Raw genomic sequence first — 23,829 nt, 5'->3', positions numbered from 1 at the left:
TTTTACAAAATTCAAAGATAAATGACAAAATGGATGACATATTTACAATTTATCACAAACAGTTGGTTATCTAATATATAACCATCTCCTAAAAATTGATAAGAAAAAGACCAATGACCAAATAGAATATTGTATAAAGAATTTGAAATGACAATAGGCACACACACACAAAAAAATACAAAGGCTCTTAAACAAAAGAAAGGATCCTCAAACTCACTCATAATAAAAATGCAAATCAAAATTACACTGGTATTATTTTTAACTCATCAGATTGGCAAAAATTCAAAAATTTAATTAGTAAACTTGGTTACAAATCAGCAGACACTCATACACTGCTGGTGGTAATGCAAATTGGTACAACCTCCATGGAAGGTGATTTGGCAGCATTTATCAAAATTACAAATGCTAATACCCTTCGACCAGCAATTCTGCTGCTGGAAATTTATCCTATAATATTATTATCCTATAATAATATAATATCCTATACTATCCTCTGGAGGGATATATGGGAAGCTAATGAAATAATGGTAGGGGAACTCGGTGGATAGGTGTTAGGAATGGGAGGAAGATGTTTTACTGTATGCTTTTAAAATAAATTTTTATTTTTTAGTTATATGAATATATTATCATCTGTAAAAAGATTTTGAAATGCTGCTTTTTTAACATTAATGGACACATTGTGCATAATAAGTGCTGTATTAGCTGTTATAGTGTCATGCATTCAAACATTTCGACACAATCATGCTAGGATCGGTAATATTTTAAGAGCTCTTAAGGTTTTTATAAATGGTTGGATTAAGCATAATCAGATTCTCCAGACTAACTTGAATCAGAAAACCAAAATATTCTAGCCATCTTCTTGTCCATATGAAACTATTCTCAAAATTCTCCTTCTCTGGGTTCTTCATTTAACTCTTTCCCTTAGATTATTGCCCCTTCTTTGCCCTTTTACAGCATGATGTTTAAGAACATAGACTTTAGAGATCATTTAACCCTGCATGGTTTATTGTCTACATGACCTTTGACCAAATGCCTTTGTTTCCTCATGTGTAACACAAACTTTATAGACTTGCTTTGAATATTGAGTTAGTTCATGTACATAAAGCTCTTAGCCCAATGTTTGGCATACAGTAAGAGTTCTAGAAATACTAAGTACCTCTACTATTACCACATTGACTATTAAAACTTCCTGGTGCCCTGAATTTTCACTGAATTCTGAACTCTGCCGTGATTGACGGATACTGATTACTAATCTTGCACTAGAGTCTCAGAGTGGAATATCACTTCAGTCAGTTCAAGTAACAGTTACATGGTTATTATTTAGACAATCATAAATTTATGCTAATTTCTCACCTTCAAATTAAAACTCCTCTGATCAAACACATTGAGTTTCTATGTAGTAATCTTTCCATTCTTTAATTCAAAAATAATGCTCATTGTGCATCAAAAAGTCATCAGCATTTTTAACATGCTCATACCAAAAATCCAATTATATTTTTTTTACTATAAATGCAATTTACCTCAGTACTACACTCAGAATTATCTCATAGTATCTCTAACTCACAATGTCTCTCAGTCATTGTAAACAAATAAAAATATTTTAAGGTAGAATATTTTTATTATTTTTATGTGATTACCATTTCAATTGTAAGAAACAATGCCAATTTTAATTATTTCAATGTCATAATCCACGTTAACAATAGCATTAATTAATATTACCTACATACAGTGTGTAAACTACTTTTACAAACATGTAAAAATCTTTGGAAAAGGAAACATACCAGTAAGGCTTAATTATCAAAGTTTAAAGAGGATTAGAGAGATGAGACTGACTTTCAGAAAACAATTGTGGACCACAATGAGCCCACAGTAGAACATTGCCAAATTTCTTGTTACAAATAAACTTCTCTCTAACTTCCCTCAGAGAATATACAACCAGAGTAACCAGTGGAAATATCAGAAAAACTACAAATTATGCTTAATTTGGGGGCTATAAACCAGAAATTTTTAATTAAAAAACCAAAGCCTTCATTTTAATGATGGAACGATATAACTTGAAAAAAAATAAGACTACTTTTGTTATTAAATAAATGTTTGGTGTGACATTATGGAGCAGGCACTGACTTATATATCCCTTGGGGATATAGGAAAAAAGTAACCTTGAGGGAGATTATAATCCACTAAGCAAATTGAGGCATGTTAAAATAATAATTATGATACAAATATTAAGTAATAAGGGCTGTGCTAAGGGAGTTCAAAGGGAGGTGACAACAGAAGCTATTTTGCATTTTAATTAGGCATTTTAGAAAGATAAAAGTTCAATAGCCAAAAATGGTGGAAGAGGTCATTTCAAATAAAGAGAATAATATGAGCAATGACTGGAAGGAAATAGCAGAGCATGTTTGTAGAATTGAACATACAGACTACAGCATGGAATAGTAACAATGGGAAATTAAAAAACAGATTCAATAAGAAGCAACAATGTACGTCTGAGAAATTCAGATTTTTTTTCATAAGCACTGGAAAGCTATGAACAGTACTTTTATCAAAAGAGTAATTTTAGAGAAGTTGCTGTAGGAAGAATATACTGGTTAATTGTGTACAAATAGATTTGGGCTTTAGGAGAGGAGAAGAGAATGTTCTAGTAGTTCAGACAAAAGATTCTTAACTAGGAGCTATGGAAATAAGAAGAGATGAATGCAAATATATGGAGAAAACTATTACTAATTGCAAACATTTATTGAGAGATTACATTGTGAAAACTTTTTAATTTCTCAGTTGATCATCTCAACTATCCTGAAGTAGGTAACTATTATCTCCATTTTAAGGAAGTCAATTAACTTAGTCATAAGTTAATTATACACACATAACATAGTCTTAAGTATAGTTCTGGGACCTGAACCCCAGGCTCACTGACTTTTAAAGCCAACACTTTCTCTCTCTAATACTTAAGCTTATTGTAGTGAATGTTGAGAAAACTGAAGCCAAAAATGGCACTAGGTTTTCAAGCTTAAATAATTGGGAAAATAATCAATCAAAACAAACACAAAATCAATCAAAAACACAAAATATGAGGAGGAAGTTTTGGTTCAGGATGATTAGACACAAATCCCATCTTTAAACAACTCAGTTTTCCTAAAGAGTATTATGTTTTCTGCATGATCTGAAGAATGTTTCTTTTGCACATTATTCATTGGTTCCATTTTAGTCCTTAAAAGTTTAATTTATCCTGTGATGAACCACTTCCAATTTAACCCACTGAAATTCTATCACTTTATCAGGTGAGAAGTTTCCTGACAAGACGCCTAAGGTGCAGTTAGTGATATCACATGAGGATGCGAAGCTGACCATCCTGGTGAAACACATGAAAAACATTGTAAGTTTATTATTTCTAATAAGAAACATGTAAACCTACATTTAGAAATCACTTTCCTCCTTCTGGCAATTAATGTCAACATGAGTGAGAGGAATGGGGCCAGCCACCAAGTTTAAGTGAGGAACAGTGGGCAATGTTCTGCCTCAGTATGATGGTGATCCCTGGGGTAAAGACTATAAAATATTTTACAGGCAATGTCCTAGGATGAAAATTAGGCTTTATTCACAATGAAGTGTCAGGCCAAATCTAGTGAAAAAGGTTTGAAAATGCAGGAATAGGTAGATTATTAAGATCCAAAGGGAAAAAAGCTAGGTCCCAAGCATTTACATCTACCTCATCCTGCTGAGCTTAGTGGAAGATTAACTCATCTCTTTAAATAATGTCAGCACTTTATCTGTAAAGCCAGTAACTCTTAGGCTTTCCCCCCAGATGCCCACTGAGTATGTTGAGTTTCTACCACCAGAACAGTTACCATGTTCTGATATAATTACTCAAGATATATCTTTCCCCTCAAAATATGATAATTTTTTTTGAGAACAGGAACCCCATCTTTGAATCCCAGAACCTAGGACAGCAATGATAGTTAGCTTCTAAAGAAAACTAAAACTGTTCCATGATAGTCCATTCCTCTCTAAAGACGGGTCCAGGCAGAGGCCTGGAGAGCAATTGGAACATTGTCATTAAGAGAGGGAGGTTTTTCGGGACGCCTGGGTGGCTCAGTCATTAAGCGTCTGCCTTCGGCTCAGGTCATGATCCCAGGGTCCTGGGATCGAGTCCCACATCAGGCTCCTTGCTCAGTGAGGAGCCTGCTTCTCCCTCTCCCTCTGCTGCTCCCCCTGCTTGTGCTCTCTCTCTCTCTGACAAATAAATAAAAATCTTAAAAAAAAAAAAAAAAAAAAGAGGGAGGTTTTTGCGTCAGCGTTTAATTGATTAATCGTCCCAGTCTGTGTGCAGTATACAGAAAGGGGTAACTCTAAGCCTAGCTACTTCTCCAGTTTTCCCTTAATCTGCTCAAAACAGGTTCTCCATGTGGTAAAACTCCCTAGGAGATCGCTTGATATAGAAAAACTCAGTAGCACTATTTGCTCCATCCCTTATGCATATAAGTCTCTCACGACATGCTTGGAAAGACTTAAAAGAGCAAACTCTTTTCATTGTGACGTGTATCTGGAACGTACTAGAATTTAATAAATACCTGTTCAATGAACAAATAGTTGGCATAATTTGCGGGAGATACATCCTTTACAAACTTAGTACTAGCTAGATATCCAAGGATGCTTGTTTGTAAATCTGTGGTGTTCATAATCCTCAATTTTGGTAAGAGCTGGGTAAATATTAGTAGATGTGTTTTTGTAGACATTTTACTCATTAAAATAATTATTTTCAATTGCTTTTGATAAGATAATCATCTTAAATGAAAATAGGAGTTGTTTAAGAAATTCTTAGTCTGGGAAATGAAGATTCAATTAGATATTATTTATGGCTATCAGCGTGTTCATAGACTTTAAGCATCTACATTAATATTTGTGATAAGGTAACAGAATGTTAAGAAATGGTGTTAATCAATTTGACAGAACTTACATTTGTATATGATATATGATTATTAATTGAAAATAGTCCTCTTGGAAATATTTATTCCAGTCATGTCATTGCTCAAAACGGTTTTAGAACACGCTTGTTGATGTTGCTTTTAGATCTGGCACATAAACCACACAGTAAACTTGGTGATATTACTCAATAGTCATGCCTAATATTTGATCAAAAGCAGTATTAACCAAATTGGTCACCCATTTTATTCACCAGATAAAATCCCCAAATTACTTTTGACAGTTTTCAAAAATGCATTTTATAGTGAGATGAAGTTCACTAACAATAAGAATATTCAAAACAAATGTGATGCAGGCATGAAGGGAGGGGAGAGAGTGAGTAAGAGCAAAAATTTAAGATTTAGGTCAAGTGATGGGTAAGTGGCAAATGACCAGGTGAATCCTACCAGAAGTAAAAGAAACACCTACGGCCCCTATAGAGCCTATACATTGCCAATGTCCTCTGAAAGAAAGTTATTAATAATGAAGAGATACTTCTTGCAGTCTGACTTCTCAGTCTCTTCTCCCCGGTCTCTTAGCACTGCCCTAGAATTCATTCCTACATGTCTTCTCTTTTCTATTTCCAGCCCTGTGGCTTTAAATATCACTTACATGTCTTTCTCTTCTATATTTATAACTCCAGCTTGGAATTTTCCCTAAAATCCAAAGGCGTATGTATAACTGATTACTCAACAACTCTAGTAGAAATTGAATAGGCATCACAAACTTAAGATACACCAAATCAAACTTCTGATTATTGCCCCCTAAACCTGCTTCTTTTACAATCTTTCTCATGTCAGGAAATAGCACCTTCATCCTACTATTTGCTCAAGTTAAAGTCCTTAGAGTCATTTGACATCTCTCACAAACGACAACCAATTTATCAGCAAGTTCTGTTGGCTCTGCTTTCACAATAAATCCAGAATGCCACCACTTTGCACCTTCACTGCTACCACAACTACCATAAATTGGTCGAGCCACCATCATCCCCCACCTGAATCACTGTTGTAATCCCTTAACAGGTCTCCCTGCTTCTGCCTGTATTTCCTTCTAATCTCTTCCTAACCTAGGAACCAGAATATTCCTTTGAGCATAAAAGTCAGATCTTGTCATTCTTCTCTCATATTTTTCTGTGGGTGAGGCTTCACATCACTTACAGTTAAAGCCATAAGTACTTATTAATCAATGAGGTCCTACCAATCTGGCCTCTGTGACCTTTCCAACCTCATCTCCACAGACTCCCTCAGTCACTCCACTCCAGCCTCAGTGACTTCCTTCCTGCTCCTTCAATATGACCAGCATGTTTCTGCCCCAGGACATTTCTACCTGTTATTCACGTTATCTGGAATGTTCTTGCCCAGGTTCATGGCTCAATCTCACATGTCCTGAGGGACTATGTCTTACTGCCATGTTTTCAGTGAGGTCCTTTCTGACTCTTACATGGAAAACTGCAAAACCACTACTTGTTGCCACTTCCAAACTTCCTTTCCTTCTTTACTTTCTCCACTGCCCTGTATTACTGCTGTAACCCAAGGGGCTAAAACAATGTCAAGTACACAGTAGGTGTTCAATGAATACTTTGTTGAATAAAAGAATGTCAAATTATTTCTGATGTAAACAACTAAGAATTAGGATCTTGTTCACCTTGCAAAAATCATCACCACAAAGTTCTCATGCCTTGCATTTTTCACAGCTTCCTTTAAATGACTATTTTATTTCTTCTGCTTATCTGAAGACAGAGATAACACTATAATATAAATGACAGGAAAATCTATCTATAAATTCTCCACATATTTTCTTTGCTCATTTCAAGTTTTAACTAATTGTTACTTATTTTTTGAGCCTTTTGTATTTTCACATTCCAAAGTAATCAGACTAAAGAAGTTGTGCTTCATTTTAATGTTAAAATGAATTATTCTTCCTGCAGTTCTGTTATATTTAATATTAAGTGTGATGAAAAGAATTGTTTATCTTATATTGAATCTTTGAAGCTTTGCTCTAAGAATTACTTTCCTTCTGTGAATTTACAAGCGAAAACAAAATTGCTAAAATTTTCCCCTTTTAAAGAAGCCCAAAATGATTTATTCTAGTGAACAGAGACCGACAAAATAATGCAGTTATTTAGAAGCTCGGCCAAGATTTTTTAAAATAATATTTCAATTTATGTAACAAGGAAACATATAAAAATCATTTATATTGGAAAAAATTTTTAAATATTTCTAGCATTTTCCCATATAGCCCACTATAAAATGCCTCTAGCCTTGACATCTGCATGTCTCTATACGTTGCTGTGTCTACAATGTCTCTCTTGGTCTCATGGATTCCCCTCATCTGTGTCACTTCCACACTCTTTTCTTTTACCTGCTTCAGAATATGTGTATTCTTGAAGGCTCTAAAAGTAATCAATAAGGATTCTAGACTCTTTCTGATATTGAATATGCTCACACTGTCAGAGACTCTTACACTGTAACAATATAATATGATTTCAAGTGAGGAAAAACAGAAGCAGGACATGCCTCAAATGGAGGGCTGTTTAATCCTTTCATAAGAGACAAAATAGAAGAGAATAGTTGCTATATGAAAATTAACAGGAGAAAAGATAAGAAATAACAAGTGTTGACAAGAATGTGGAAAAAAAGGGAACCCTTGTGCACATTCCTAACAACAACATAATGTAGATTAGTGGGAATGTAAATTGGTGCAGCCACTATAAAAATCAGTGTGGTTTCCTCAAAAAATTAAAAATAGAAATAAATACCATATGATCCAGTAATTTCACTACTGAATATTTACCCAAGAGGATGTAAATACTAATTTGAAAAGATACATGTACCCTTATATTTATGGCAGCATTATTTACAATAGCCAAGATATGGAAGCAACTCATGTGTCCATTGACTAATGAATGGATAAGGAAGATGTGGTATGTGTATGTATATATATATATGTGTATATATATATGTATGTATATATATATACATATATATATGTCAGAGAAAGACAAGTACCATATGATTTTACTTATATGTGGAATCTAAAAAATAAAACAAATAAATGAACAAAAGCAGAAACAGACCTATAAATATAGAAAACAAACTGTATTGTTGCCAGAGGGAGGGAGTAGGGGAACGAGTAAATGGGTGAAGGGAAGTGGGAAATGCAGGCTTCCAATTATGGAATGAATAATTCATGGAGATAAAAGGTACAGCATAGGAAATATAGCCAATGATAATGTAATAGCATTGTATGGTGACAGATGGTAGTTACACTGTGGTAAGCTTAGGATAACATATAGACTTGTTGAATCACTATGTTGTACACCTGAAACTAATGTAACATTGCAAGCCACCTATACTTCAATTAAAAAAAAAAAGACTTTTGTAGCCTTATTACCAATAAGTGACTCGTACAGTAATTAATTAAAAGGTCTGTTTCATCTTGCTATGAATATTCATGGTATTAGACCTTCCATCTATAGGCTCAGAAGGGATAAAGGAGCAGAAACGATGGGGCTTGTCTCATTCTATAAGAAGACAGATGTATCTAGAGAGACAATACTGGGGTAAAAACTTGATCTCATCATTTATAGCCCTTAAGCTTGTCTTCTGACCATATCAAGTTCTCCAACAGTAAAAGAATTGGCTTCAAAAGCAGTAAGGATAAAACCGTGTTCTCATTTCTTTTCTCCCTCCTCTCCTCACTTTCTCCTCTATTTTCTTTTCCTTTATTTTTCTTTTCACTTTTCTTTCCAACTATTATCAGCCCAAATTTAGCTATAGGACAGAATATAAAAATACCTAAGATTTAAATGTGTCCCTTTTATTGTTGGATTTGCTTAAACATTTGGGGTGATAGACATCGGGTACTAGATTTTAAAACACACACACATTTGAACTTTAATACACTGAAATAAATATATTCTAAAAAAATGAACAAGAGAGAAAGAAGTAGACTCAAACACATCAGTAAGAACCCCAGGCTAAACACACACACACACACACACACACACTTTCCTACATTTTATTTTCTATTTAAAAACTTTCTTACAATTTTAATGTGTATGTGTAGCTTGGAGTTCTTACTTTTAAAATATACATTCCTATGTGCAATTCCCAGTGATTTTGATTATGTAACTGCGGGTTGGTATTTCTTTTCTTTTCTTTTTTTTTAAGAGATTGAGAGAGCACATATATGAGCCAGGGGTAGGGAGGGACAGAGGGAAAGGGAAAGAGAGAATCCCATGCAGGCTCCATGCCCAGCATGGAGCCCAATTTTGGGGCTCCATCCCATGACCTTGAGATCATGACCTGAGCCAAAATCAAGAGTTGGACACTTAACAAACTGAGCCACCGAGGCACCTGTAGGTTAGTATTTCTACATCTGTGTTTTACAGGCATTACTAGTCTCATAGATCCCTATATTCTTTCATATCTAAACTTGTTTTCTTCTCTCCTGCTCCCAAATATGAGCATTCCAGAAGGCTCTTTGACACAAGTCGTCCATGGACCACACTTTGAGGAACATTTCTCAAGTGGTTAATTAGCCCACAAATGGCACTCTACATACAGTGTGAGTTCTGTACATGGCACTAAGCAAATTATGGTGCCTGTTGGAGAAGAGAACAGTTAGATTTAGTAAAGTTAACAAAAAAGCATTGTGAGGGGCACCCGGTGGCTCAGTCAGTTAAGCGTCTGACTCTGGATTTTGGCTCAGGTCATGATATCATGGTCGTGAAATTGAGTCCCATGTGGGGCTCCGCACTCAGCATGGAGTCTGCTTGAGATTCTATCTCCCTCTCCCTCTGCCTTCCCCCCCACACACACTTCTGCTCACACACTTGCTCTCTCTCTCTAAAAAAAAAAAAACTGTAGGAGGGATGCCTGGGTGGCACAGTCAGTTGAGCAGCTGACTCTTGGTTTCATCTCGGGTTCTGATCTCAGGGTCATGAGATGGAGCCCTGCATTGGGCTCCATGCTCAGCATGGAATCTGCTCAAGTTTCTCTCTCCCTGTCCCTCTGCCCCTCCCGGTCATGCTCTCTCTTTCTCTAAAATAAATAAATCTAAAAAAAAAAAAAAAGAGGGTTGTGAAAATAAAGCACAGATGATAACAATGCTCAACATGTAAAAATAACAATCTTCTGTGTATCCTTTTAAAACTAAGTTGGCTAAATCCTCTGACTATCCCAATTCAATTTTTTTAATCTAGATTTTTTTTAAAAAATTTGTCATTTTTCCATCCTAGGTGCACTTCAATCTAAATAAACATCAATTTCTTCATAAAAGATAATTTTCTGATAATAATTATCCCATCAATTGTATTTGGCTTATATTTCATTAATAAGAAATGATTCTTCTAGAGTTGTCCCATTATGACATAGATCTCCCATTTCAAAGAATATGATGCAAAGCAGTGGATAGTGAAGAGTAGCCAGCCCAGATATAACTATTTCATTGTTTTATGATTTTTTTACCAAGGAAACACTGACCCTCAAAGATTACCAATTATTTCTTAATGAAACAAACCATAAATTGTTCTTAAATCTATGATAAATCATATGCTAATGATAATTGATCCCTTTCCAACATCAATATCTTTACTCCTTCATGAACTTTACTATTCTCGGGATCTTTTTTTTTAAGATTTTATTTATTTATTTGACAGAGAGAGAGAGAGACAGTGAGAGAGGGAACACAAGCAGGGGGAGTGGGAGAGGGAGAAGCAGGCTTTCCCCAGAGCAGGGAGCCCAATGTGGGGCTTGATCCCGGGAGTCCGGGATCACGACCTGAGCCGAAGGCAGACGCTTAACCGACTGCGCCACCCAGGTGCCCCTATTCTCAGGATCTTGATGAAACTTCACTGTCCATATATTTTCTAAACCTCTTTGATAGCACTCTTTCTGAGGCTTCCTTAGCGCTCATAAATTTGAACTAGTTAATGTACATAGTGGCTTAATAAATACTGGCTTCACCTTTTGCCCTTAAATGTGAAGATTTTCTTATATTTAGGGCTTTAACTCTTCAAACCGATTTCCTAAAAAATTCCATTCAGTCTTGTGACTTCAAAGATTATATGAATTACTCTTAAATTTATATCTCTACTTTAAATATTTCCCTGAACTCGATTTACATATGTTCAACTGCCTGATGGGCATGTACATTCTGATATCTTCCCATCTCTTTAAACTCAATAGTTCTAAATTATAGTTCTCTACTTTTCTAAAATCAACTCTCAGTCTTGACTATTTTTTTAAATTTTTTAAAAAGATTTTATTTATTTATTTGATAGAGAGAATGAGAAAGAGAGAGAGAGCATGGGGGTGGGTCAGAGGGAGAAGCAGACTCCCTGCTGAGCAGGGAGCCTGACGCAGGACTTGATCTTGAGACTCCAGGATCATGACCTGAGCCAAAGGCAATCATTCAACCAAATGAGCCACCCAGGTGCCCTCAGTCTTGACTACTTATTTCAAAATATTGTTGCATCAACCTCAAGTAACCCATGATCAAAACTTCTCTATAATTTATTTTCTATATTTTAACTTATTCCAATATTCCTATGTATAATAATCAGCAACCCTTTTTAGTTTCCTGTTACTTTTATTATTGCCAAAATCCTATTCTATATTCTCTATTAATTCATCTGTAGGTTATTTTGATTGATTTTTATGATATTCCTATCTTTGTTTTCTACTTCCTTTAATCCATTCTGCATTAAAACATCCTAAAATTCCATTTTTAACATATCAATAAAAAATGCTAAAAGAATCTTTGTAAAACTCAAATCCCTTAGCCTAATATTTAAGGTACTATACAGTTTAGCCACACCTACCTTTATATCCACCCTCCCCAACACAAAACTTACATTCTAGATGGTTCATTCATTGTTTACCAAAAACATTCCAGTCCTTCTAGCAAACTATAGCATACTTCTACTTATGTTCTATTTACCTTCTACATTCAATTCAACTTCCAGGCTCAGCTCAAACCTCTCATCCTTGCTGAAGCTCCTGGGTCACCCTTGCTCCTAGTGATCCTTCTCTCCATTGGCCTCCTGTTATACCTACTGTTTACACCATCCATTTGATATTTACTGCCTTATCTCAGCTCTTGAAACTTTTATCATTGTGGTTCATCCTGTAGTTTCAATTGTTTTGAAAATATACTGATTGTAAAAATTATGGGAAATATATTTTGCATACTCTGCAGTGCTTAGCATAATACTATGCCCTTAATACATGTTTGTTAAATAAGTGACTATTTATTTAAGTGTACATTACTGTGAAAAATAGCCACAATGCAGATCAGTTTAATTTGAGCTATATTTATAAGTGAATAGCTTTTCTCTGTGAATTTTGCTGTCTATAATACATGATGCTAAACTTGAGAATGACAAATATTTGACCTTCACATCTGTCTCACTTGAAAATAAAGTGATTTCATGCTGAGGATTATTTCTCTAAATATTCAGCAACTCTGGACATTTACCATATCTCCAGCTGACATAGCCATCAATGTACATGATGCAAATTTTATCTAATCACTCTCTGTTCTTTACTGACAGGCTTGTACCCTAATTGCTATTCTTTATCCAAATCTCCCTCAATTCTACATTAAACTCAAACAAACCAAGAAGCAAAACATAAGCGAGGGTCCTGACATTGGTCCTCTTAATCTGGTTCCTTCCTGTTTTTTCTGAAATCAACTTGGGAGTCACATTAGCATCATAGTTGCAAAAGACATCCCTCACCCAACAACAAAAATTTGGCATCCATTCACAGACAAAAGTATCTTTGTGGGAGCCATGGAACCTAACACCATATACCAAGGGGTTTAGGAGGACTCTCACCCACCCATATACCAGATAATAGACACACAGACCTCGGTCCCAGCTGAGGACCCTAAAGTGGCTCATGAACTGGTTCAAGCCCCTCTTAGCCATGGTTAGGGAGCTCCTGGAAAGCACTGTCTTTTAACAGTCATCCACAGATGAAAGAGCCTATGTGGAAGTCCAAGTTTGCAGAGGGGAAGTTTCATCACATTGTTGTGGAAAAAAACATGAGTTTGAACACTTTGAAGTGGGCAGTTAATAAAGACTGGAGGAGGTGACAACTACTTCAAATTTGAAGACAACAATGCAAAACTTTAAGTAACATGAAAAATCAAGGTAACATGACACCACCAAAGGATCACAATCATCTTTCACTAACCAAACTCAAAGACGTGAAAATATGTGATTTCTTGACATGAAGAATTCAAATAACTTTTCAAAGGAAACCCAATAAGCTACAGAAAGCACAGAAAGACAATTCAACAAAATCAGGAAAATAATACATGAAAAAGAATGAGAAGTTTATCAGAGAGATAGAAATTTTTTTTAAAAAAGGAAAGAGAAATTTTGGAGCTGATGAATATTATAAATGAAAGTAAAAATGCAACAGAGAGCATCACCAGCAGAATGGATCAAGCAAAATAACAATCTGTGAGCTAGAGGACAGGAATTTGAAATCATCCAATAAGTGGAGAACAAAAAAGGAAAAATAAAAATAAAAAAGAAATGAAAAATACTGAAGAAAGCCCATGTGATCTTAGGATACCTAAGAACTCTGAATTATTGGAGTTCCAGAGAAGAAAAGGAGAAGGGACAGAAAGCACATTTAAAGAAATAATGATTGAATACTTTCCAAATCTGGGGGGAGATTTGGGTATCTAAATTCATGAAGCTCATAGTTCCCCAAACAGGCTCTATTTAAAGAGATCCTCTTCAAAATACACTATAATGAAATGGTCAAAAATCAAAGACAAAGAGAGAATCTTGAAAGCAGTCAGAGGGGAAAAAACTTGTAACTTACAAGAGACCCTCCATAAGGTTATCAGCAGATTTCCCAGCAAAAACCTTACAGGTCAGGGGAGGATGGAATGATATATTCAAAGTACTGAACTAAAATAAATGCTAAGCAAGAATACTTTACCTGGCAAACTGTCCTTCAGAAATAAAGGAGAGATAAAGACTTTTCCAGACAAATAAAAGCTAGAATATTTCATTACCACCAGACCTGCCTTATAAGAAATGCTGAAAGGAATTTTTCAAGCTGAAATGAAAGGATACTGGTAGATAACATAAATACATATGAAAATATACAACCCGTGGCAAAAATAAGTGTACAGTCAAAGTCAGAGTATTCAAATAGTGTAATATGGTTGAGTGTTAACAATTTAGCTCTAATATAAAGGTTAAAGGACAAGAGTATTAAAAATAACTATAGAGGAGCAAGATGGCAGAGGAGTAGGAGACCTAAATTTCGTCTGGTCCCAGGAATTCAGCTAATAGGGATCAAACCATTCTGAACATCCACGAACTCAACAGAAGATTGAAGAAAAGAATAGCAGCAACTCTCTGAACAGAAAAGCAACCACTTTCTGGAAGGTAGGACATGCGGAGAAGTGAATCCAAGGCGATATTCGGGAAGATAAACCCCAGGGGGAGGGAGCCTCCATCAGCCGCTACCGGCAAGTGATAGAGCAGCGGAGCACAAAATTGGAACTTTTAGAAGTCAGCTCTGCTGAGGAACGTAGCTCCAGTGGCTAAGCGGGGGGTGGAACCCTCATGGGACAGTGTGGTCTCAGGACCCTTGGGGTCACAGAAAGACCAGGGGGACCTGAGTGCTGCAGACCTCCCAGGTATCGGAGCCGGGAAGCTGGCTGCAGTGACAGAGCCGAGGCGCGGGCTCTCAGCTCGGAATTGCCATAAACTGTGATCTGTGGCACAGTCGGGCCATTGCTCCTCCAGCAGGGACCCAACAAGCAACAGATCCGAGAAGACTCCCCTTCCTCCCATGGGAGGAGTGGTGAGGGAGTGCACCACAGGGATCTGCTGGATTTGGAGACTCGACACGGAGTTGTGTGCCAGAGATCAAAATGCTAGGTCACAGGCCGGGTGAGCACTGAGTGCAGCTGGAGACCAGGGAGACAGGAGTGATTGACTGCTTTTCTCAGGGGGCGCACTGAGGAATGTGGCCCCAAGTTCTCAGCTCCTCTGGGGCAGAGATTGGGAGGCCCCCATTTTCACTCTCATCCTCCAAAGCTGTATGGAAGGCTTGCAGGGAACAAAAACTCCCAAGAGCAAACCCGAGCAGATTACTTAGCCTGGAATGGGCGAGGGTGGGGCAATTCTGCCTCCAGCAAAGACAGGCCCCTCCCCGAGAAGATCAGCAAGAACAGCAAGCCAAGACCAAGTTTACCGATCAATGAAAACAGCAGAACTCCAGCGCTAGGGGAATACAGCACATAGAATTCAAGGCTTTTTTTCCATGATTCTTTAGTCTTTCAAAGTTAATTTTTTTTAACTTTCTTTTTCTTTTTTTTTAATTTTTTTTATCCCTTTCTCAACCAACATCTTATCAATCCTTTTTTTAAAATCTTTTTATTTTTTATTTTTAGAGTCATATTCTAACCCTTCATAGTAGTTAACCTTATTTTTGGCATATATATAAGTTGTTCTCTCTTTAAAATTTTAGGATACGGTTTCTTCTAACAGACCAAAATATACCCTAAATCTCTAGTGTATAGCTTTGTTCTAGTCTCCTACCTGATCACATTCTCTCCCTTTTTTTTTTTTTAATTTCTCTTCTTTCTTTTTTCAACCAACTTCTTATCTTACCAATTCCTATTATAAAATCTTTTATAATTTTCATCTTTACAGTCATATTCTTTCCCTTCATCATATTTACCCTTATTTTTGTACACATATAAGCTTTCCTTTCTTTAAAATTTTGGGAGATAGTTTCTTCTAACAGACGAAAATATGCCCAAAATCTAGTATGTGGCACTGATCTATACACCAGCCTGATTGTATTTGATCACATTTTGTTTTTTTATCTTCTTCCTTTTCTTTTTTTTCTTTTTTTTTTCCTTCCCTTTCTCTTCCCCAGTTCCAGATCTCTTCTGATTTGTTTAGTGTATATTTTTCTGGAGTCATTGTTACCATGTTAGCATTTTGTTCTCTCATTCATCTATTCTCCTCTGGACAAAATGACAAGATGGAAAAAAATCACCTCAAAAAAAAGAACAAGAGGCCGTACCAACTGCCAGGGACCTAATCAATATGGACATCAGCAAGACGTCAGAACTAGAGTTAAGAATGATGATTTTAAAGATACTAGCTGGGCTTGAAAAAAGCATGGAAGGTATTAGAGAAAACCTTTCTGGAGAAATGAAAGAACTAAAATCTAACCAAGTCAAAATCAAAAAGGCTATTAATGAGGTGCAATCAAAAAAGGAGGCTCTAACTGCTAGGATAATGAGACAGAAGAGAGAATTAGTGATCTAGAAGACCAAATGATGGAAAATAAAGAAGCTGAGAAAAAGAGAGATAAACAACTACTGGATTACGAGGGCAGAATTTGAGAGATAAGTGATACCATAAGATGAAACAAAATTAGAATAATTGGGAGCCCAGAAGAAGAAGAAGAGAGAGAGGGACAGAAAGTACATTGGAGCAAATTATAGCAGAGAACTTCCCTAATTTGGGGAAGGACACAGGCATCAAAATCCAGGAGGCACAGAGAACCCCTCTCAAAATCAATAAAAATAGGTCAACACCCCAACATCTAATACTAAAACTTACGAGTCTCAGAGACAAAGAGAAAATCCTGAAAGCAGCTCGGGAGAAGAGATCTGTAACCTACAATGGTAGAAACATTAGATTGGCAACAGACCTATCCACAGAGATCTGGCAGGCCAGAAAGAATTGGTATGATATCTTCAGAGCACTAAATGAGAAAAATATGCAGCCAGAATACTATATCCAGCTAGGCTGTCATTGAAAACAGAAGGAGAGATAAAAAGCTTCCAGGACAAACAAAAACTAAAGGAATTTGCAAACACAAAACCAGCCCTACAAGAAATATTGAAAGGGGTCCTCTAAGCAAAGAGAGAGCCTAAAAGTAACATAGATCAGAAAGGAACAGAGACAATATACAGTAACAGTCACCTTACAGGCAATACAAAGGCACTAAATTCATATCTTTCAATAGTTACCCTGAATGTAAATGGGCTAAATGCCCCAATCAAAAGACACAGGCTATCAGATTGGATAAAAAAACAAGACCCATCGATATGCTGTCTGCAGGAGATTCATTTTAGACCCAAAGTCATCCCAAATTGAAGTGGGGGGGGTGGAAAACCATTTACCATGCTAATGGACACCAAAAGAAACCTGGGGTGGCAATCCTTATAACAGACAAATTAGATTTTAAACCAAAGACTGTAATAAGAGATGAGGAAGGACACTATATCCTACTTAAAGGGTCTATCCAACAAGAAGATCTAACAATTGTAAATATCTATGCCCTTAACATGGGAGCAGCCAATTATATAAGCCAATTAATAACAAAAGCAAAGAAACACATCGACAACAATATAATAATAGTGGGGGACTTTAAAACCCCTCTCACTGAAATGGACAGATCATCTAAGCAAAAGATCAACAAGGAAATAAAGGCTTTAAAAGACACACTGGACCAAATGGACTTCACAGACATATTCAGAACATTCCATCCCAAAGCAACGGAATACACATTCTTCTCTAGTGCCCATGCAACATTCTTCAGATAGATCACATCCTAGGTCACAAATCAGGTCTCAACCAGTACCAAAAGACTTGGATCATTCCCTGCATATTTTCGGACCACAGTGCTTTGAAACTAGAACTCAATCACAAGAGGAAAGTCGGAAAGAACTCAAATACATGGAGGCTAAAGAGCATCCTACTAAAGAATGAATGGGTCAACCAGGAAATTAAAGAAGAATTTAAAAAATTCTTGGAAACCAGTGAAAATGAAAACACAACTGTTCAAAATATTTGGGATGCAGCAAAGGCAGTCCTAAAAGGAAAGTATATAGCAATACAAGCCTTTCTCAAGAAACAAGAAAGGTCTCAAAGACACAACCTAACCCTACACCTAAAGGAGCTGGAGAAAGAACAGCAAATAAAGCCTAAACCCAGCAGGAGAAGAGAAATAATAGAGATCAGAGCAGAAATCAATGAAATACAAACCAAAAGAACAGTAGAACAAATCAATGAAACTAGGAGCTGGTTCTTTGAAAGAGTTTATAAGATTGATAAACCCCTGGCCAGACTTATCAAAAAGAAAAGGGAAAGGACCCAGATAAATAAAACCATGAATGAGATGGGAGAGATCACAACCAACACCAAAGAAATACAAACAATTATAAGAACATGTTATGAGCAACTATGTGCCAGCAAATTAGATAATCTGCAAGAAATGGATGCATTCCTAGAGATGTCTAAACTAAAGAAGAATAGAAAACATGAACAGACCTATAACCACTAAGGAAATTGAAGCAGTAATCAAAAATCTCCCAATAAACAAGAGCCCAGGGCCAAAAGGCTTCCCAGGGGAATTCTACCAAACATTTCAAGAAGAATTAGTACCTATTCTTCTGAAACTGTTCCAAAAAATAGAAATGGAAGGAAAACTTCCAAACTCGTTTTATGAGGCCAACATTACCTTGATCCCAAAACCAGACAAAGACCCCATCAAAAAGGAGAATTACAGACCAATATTCTTGATTAACATGGATGCAAAATTTCTCACCAAAATACTAGCCAATACGATCCAACAATACATTAAAAGGATTACCCACCACAACCAAGTGGAATTTATCCCTGGGCTGCAAGTTTGGTTCAACATCCACAAATCAATCAACGTGATACAATACATTAAGAAAAGAAGGAACACGAACCATATGATCCTCTCAATAGATGCAGAAAAAACATTTGACAAAGTACAGCATCCTTTCTTGATCAAAACTCTTCAGAGTATAGGGATAGAGGGCACAAACCTCAATATCATAAAAGCCATCTATGAAAAACCCACAGTGAATAATATTCTCAATGGGGAAAAACTGAGAGCTTTCCCCCAAGGTCAGGAACACGGCAGGGATGTCCACTATCACCACTGCCATTCAACATAGTACTAGAAGTCCTAGCTACAGCAATCAGACAACAAAAAGAAATAAAAGGCATCTGAATCAACAAAGAAGTCAAACTCTCACTCTTTGCAGATGATATGATACTTTACATGGGAAACCCAAGAGACTCCACCCCAAAACTGCTAGAACTCATACAGGAATTCAGTAAAGTGGCAGGATATAAAATCAATGCACAGAAATCAGTGGCATTCCTATACACCAACAACAAGACAGAAGAAAGAGAAATGAAGGAGTTAATCCCATTTACAATTGCACCAAAACCATAAGATACCTAGGAATAAATCTAACCAAAGAGACAAAGAATCCATACTCCGAAAACTATAGAATACTCATGAAATAAATTGAGGAAGACACAAAGGGAAAAAAGTTCCATGCTCATGGATTGGAAGAACAAATATTGTGAAGATGTCAATGCTGCCTAGAGCACTCTACAAATTCAGTGCAATCCCCATCAAAATACCATCCACTTTTTTCAAAGAAATGGAACAAATAATCCTAAAATTTGTATGGAACCAGAAAAGACCCCACATAGCCAGAGGAATGTTGAAAAAGAAAAGCAAAGCTGGCGGCATCACAATTCCGGACTTCCAGCTCTATTACAAAGCTGTCATTATCAAGACAGTATAGTACTGGCACAAAAACAGACACATAGATCAATGGAACAGAATAAAGAGCCCAGAAATGGACCCTCAACTCTATGGTCAACTAATCTTCGACAAAGCAGGAAAGAATGTCCAATGGAAAAAAGAGTCTCTTCAACAAATGGTGTTGGGAAAATTGGACAGCCACGTGCAGAAGAATGAAACTGGACCATTTCCTTACACCACACACAAAAATAGACTCCAAATGGTTGAAAGACCTCAATGTGAGACAGGTGTCCATCAAAATCCTAAAGGAGAACACAGGCAGCAACCTCTTCGACCTCAGCCACAACAACTTCTTCCTGGAAACATCGCCAAAGGCAAGGGAAGCAAGGGCAAAAATGAACTATTGGAACTTCATCAAGATAAAAAGCCTTTGCACAGCAAAAGAAACACTCAACAAAACTGAAAGACAACTAACAGAATCTGAGAAGGTATTTGCAAATGACATATTAGATAAAGGGCTAGTATCCAAAATCTATAAAGAACTTATCAAACTCAACACCCAAAGAACAAATGATCCAATCAAGAAATGGGCAGAAGACATGAACAGACATTTTTCCAAAGAAGACATCCAAATGGCCAACAGACACATGAAAAAGTGCTCAACATTGCTCAGCATCAGGGAAATCCAAATCAAAACCTCAATGAGATACCACCTCACACCACTCACAATGGCTACAATTAACAAGTCAGGAAATGACAGATGCTGGAGGGGATGCAGAGAAAGGGGAACCCTCCTACACTGCTGGTGGGAATGCAAGCTGATGCAGCCACTCTGGAAAACAGTATGGAGGTTCCTCAAAAAGTTGAAAATAGAACTACCATATGACCCAGCAATTGCACTACTGGGTATTTACCCCAAAGATACAAATGTAAGGATCCGAAGGGGTGCATGCACCACAATGTTTATAGCAGCAATGTCCACAATAGCCAAACTGTGGAAAGAGCCAAGATGTCCATCGACAGACGAATGGGTAAAGAAGATGTGGTATATATATAATAGAATATTATGCAGCCATCAAAAGGAATGAAATCTTGCCATTTGCAATGACGTGGATGGATCTGGAGGGTATTATGCTGAGTGAAATAAATCAATCAGAGAAAGACATGTATCATATGATCTCACTGATATGAGGAATTCTTAATCTCAGGAAACAAACTGAGGGTTGCTGGAGTGGTGGGGGGTGGGAGGGATGGGGGGGCTGGGTGATAGACATTGGGGAGGGTATGTGCTATGGTGAGCACTGTGATTTGTGTAAGACTGTTGAATCACAGACCTGTACCTCTGAAACAAATAATACATTATATGTTAAAAAAAAAAGATAGTAGGAAGGGTAAAATGAAGGGGCGGAAATCGGAGGGGGAGATGAACCATGAGAGACTATGGATTCTAAGAAACAAACTGAGGGTTCTAGAAGGGAGGTGGTGGGGGGATGGGTTAGCCTGGTGATGGGTATTAAAGAGGGCATGTTCTGCATGGAGCACTGGGTGTTATATGCAAACAATGAATCATGGAACACTATATCAAAAACTAATGATGTAATGTATGGTGATTAACATAACATAATAAAATTTTTTAAAAGAAGAAAAGAAAAATAACTACAGCTGCAGGGTGCCTGGGTGGCTCAGTAGGTTAGGTGTCTGCCTTTGGCTCCAGTCATGATCCCAGGGTCCTGGGATGGAGTCCCATGTAGGGCTCCTTGCTTAGCAGGGTGTCTGTTTCTCCCTCTCCCTCTGCCCCTCCACCCCACTCATGCTCGCTTGCTCTCTCTCTCAAATAAATAAATAAAATCTTAAAAAAAATAAATAACTGGAGCACCTGGGTGGCTCAGTCGGTTAAGTGTCTCGCTTTGGCTCAGGTCATGGTCCCAGGGCCCTGGGATCTATCCCTGCATCAGGCTCCCTGCTCAGTGGAGAACCTGCTTCTCCCTCTCCCTCTGCCTGTTGCTCTGCCTACTTGTGATGTCTCCCTCTCTCGCTCTATGTCGAATAAATAAATAAATAAAATATTTTTCAAAAAGGATTTTTATTTATTTATTTGACAGAGAGAGAGCAAGCACAAGTAGGGGGAGTGGCAGGCAGAGGGAGAGGGAGAAGCAGTCTCCCCACTGAGTAGGGAGCCCGATGCAGGCTTTGGTCTCAGGGCCCTGGGATCATGACCTGAGCCGAAGCCAGACGCTTAACCAACTGAGCCACCCAGGCACCCCTAAATAAAAATCTTTTAAAAAATAAAATAAGTAGATAAATAACTATAGCTACAATAATTTGTTAATTAATAAACAGTATAAAAAGGGGTAAATTGTGACTTCAAAAACAAAAGATGAGGGAATAAAGGGTAGAGTTTTTGTATGTGATTAAAATAAATTTATCAGCATAAGTAGACTATTATACCTAAGTTTGTTTTTAAGATTTATTTCTTTGGTGGGGGAAGGGGCAGAGAGAGAGGAAGAGGAAAGCTTAAGCAGCGTCCCCCCTGAGCTGGACACAGGGCTCAATCCCACCACCCTAAGATCATGGCCTGAGCTGAAATCAAGAGTCAGACTCCCAGTCGACTGCACCACCCAGGTACCCCATACCTAAGATGTTTTATGTAAGCTCCATGGTAACCACAAAGCAAAAACCTGTAGTAAGTTCACAAAGGATAAAGGGAAGGGAAATCAAAGCATAGCACTAAAAAAAAATCATCAGTTCACAAAAGAAGGCAGCAGGAAAGGAAGAAAAGGACAAGGGAACTAAAAAATAACCAGAAAACAATTAATAAGATGACATTAGTGAAGTCCTTAGCTATCAATAATTACTCTACATGTAAATGGATTGAATTCTTGATCAAAAGGCATGGAGTGGCTGGATGGAAAAAAAAATGACCCAATTATATGCTGCCTATAAACACTCATTTCACCTTATTTTTGTCTTCTATAGCCTTACTGATTTTCTGTATGCTAGTTCTATGAATTATTAAGAGAAGGGTGTTAAAATCTTTAATTATAATTATGAATTTGTATAATGTTATATGAACATTTAAGATTATTATGTTCTCTCGATTAATTGGCCCCTTTATCATTATGAAATGAACTTCTTTATTCATGGTAGTATTTTTTGCTGTCAAATATACTTCATCAGATATTTATATAAATTTTCCGGTTTTCCTTTGATTCATGTTAGCATGGTATACATTTTCCATCATTTTACCTTTAACCTTTCATCTCTTTACATTTAAAGTATATTTGATATAGATAGATAATATACACATAGATGATAGATGATAGATAGAGATAGATGATAGATAGATGATAGGTGATAGATTAGATAGATGATAGATGATAGATGGTAGATGATAGATAGATGATAGATGATAGATGATAGATGATAGATAGATAGATAGATAGATAGATAGATAGATAGATGACCATACTATAGTTGTACCTAGCAATCTCTGGGTCATAGATATATTGAACTTATAAACACATATAACTTTTTAAAGTTCTCCCAAATGCTATTCCTAAGCCAAGTGTTTCATATCCTGGATTTGCAGAATGAGTTTTTCAGACCCAAAAGAAGAATTTGGCATTGAGTCTATTGTATCTAACCTTGTTAGATATGGTTCATCATTGTAGATCTTCACATCTCAGTCCTTATTACGTGATCAAGCATATTGGCCATAACACTCAGATTACTGACAGCTGTACATCTCATATCTGTATCTTTATTTAAATCAGGATAAAACTGTTTAGTAGGACAGAATCAAGGCAAATATTTGAGGTATATAGGTAGGAAACTCATACTTTACCTCTGAATTACTAGTTTCTGGGTTTTTTGCAAAAAAAACTTCAATACTATCAAGTATAACATCATAAATCTAATCTTTCAGTATTTCATCTGTTCTTCACAATTCCTCAATAATCATTAACAAAATGTAGTCTGTCTCTTATTTGTACAGTTTTCTTAGCATTTGGGGATAGAAGCTAAGAGTTAGAGGATTTGAAATCATTTAGAGTGCTTCAGTGCCACTGTAAAAAAAAAAAGGCTTAATTACACTTAACTCATAAACAATTCTTCAGTGTTTTCTATCAAGTAGATTGTAAAAAATAAATGAGGTTTAAAGCCTTACTTTGTACATGTTATTAAGATTGAGAAATGGAAAAGCTTGCAGAACTTCACAAGACACTTCAGTAGCAAAGTCGGGAGCTCTAATTAAAATTCTGGATCTTTAGAA

General features: G+C 36.7%; 1 protein-coding gene across 2 annotated transcripts in view; it reads left to right on the top strand.

Moving 5' to 3' along the window:
• The window catches only part of PIK3C2G (phosphatidylinositol-4-phosphate 3-kinase catalytic subunit type 2 gamma), a 345,844-nt gene that overhangs the window by 305,690 nt on the left and 16,325 nt on the right, over positions 1 to 23,829 (top strand). For both annotated transcript variants that reach the window (XM_045869235.2, XM_045869225.2), the window contains one exon: positions 3,282 to 3,376. In XM_045869235.2, coding sequence (XP_045725191.1) covers positions 3,282 to 3,376 — 95 coding nt within the window. The remainder of the gene's footprint in view (positions 1 to 3,281; positions 3,377 to 23,829) is intronic.

Source organism: Mirounga angustirostris, unplaced genomic scaffold (genome assembly GCF_029215605.1).
Source record: "Mirounga angustirostris isolate CCGP_5_RB_7025 unplaced genomic scaffold, mMirAng1.0.hap1 SCAF_5, whole genome shotgun sequence".
NCBI classification, from domain to species: domain Eukaryota; kingdom Metazoa; phylum Chordata; class Mammalia; order Carnivora; family Phocidae; genus Mirounga; species Mirounga angustirostris.
Note: the sequence above shows the minus strand (reverse complement) of the source record. Positions and strands in the feature narration are given on the sequence as shown.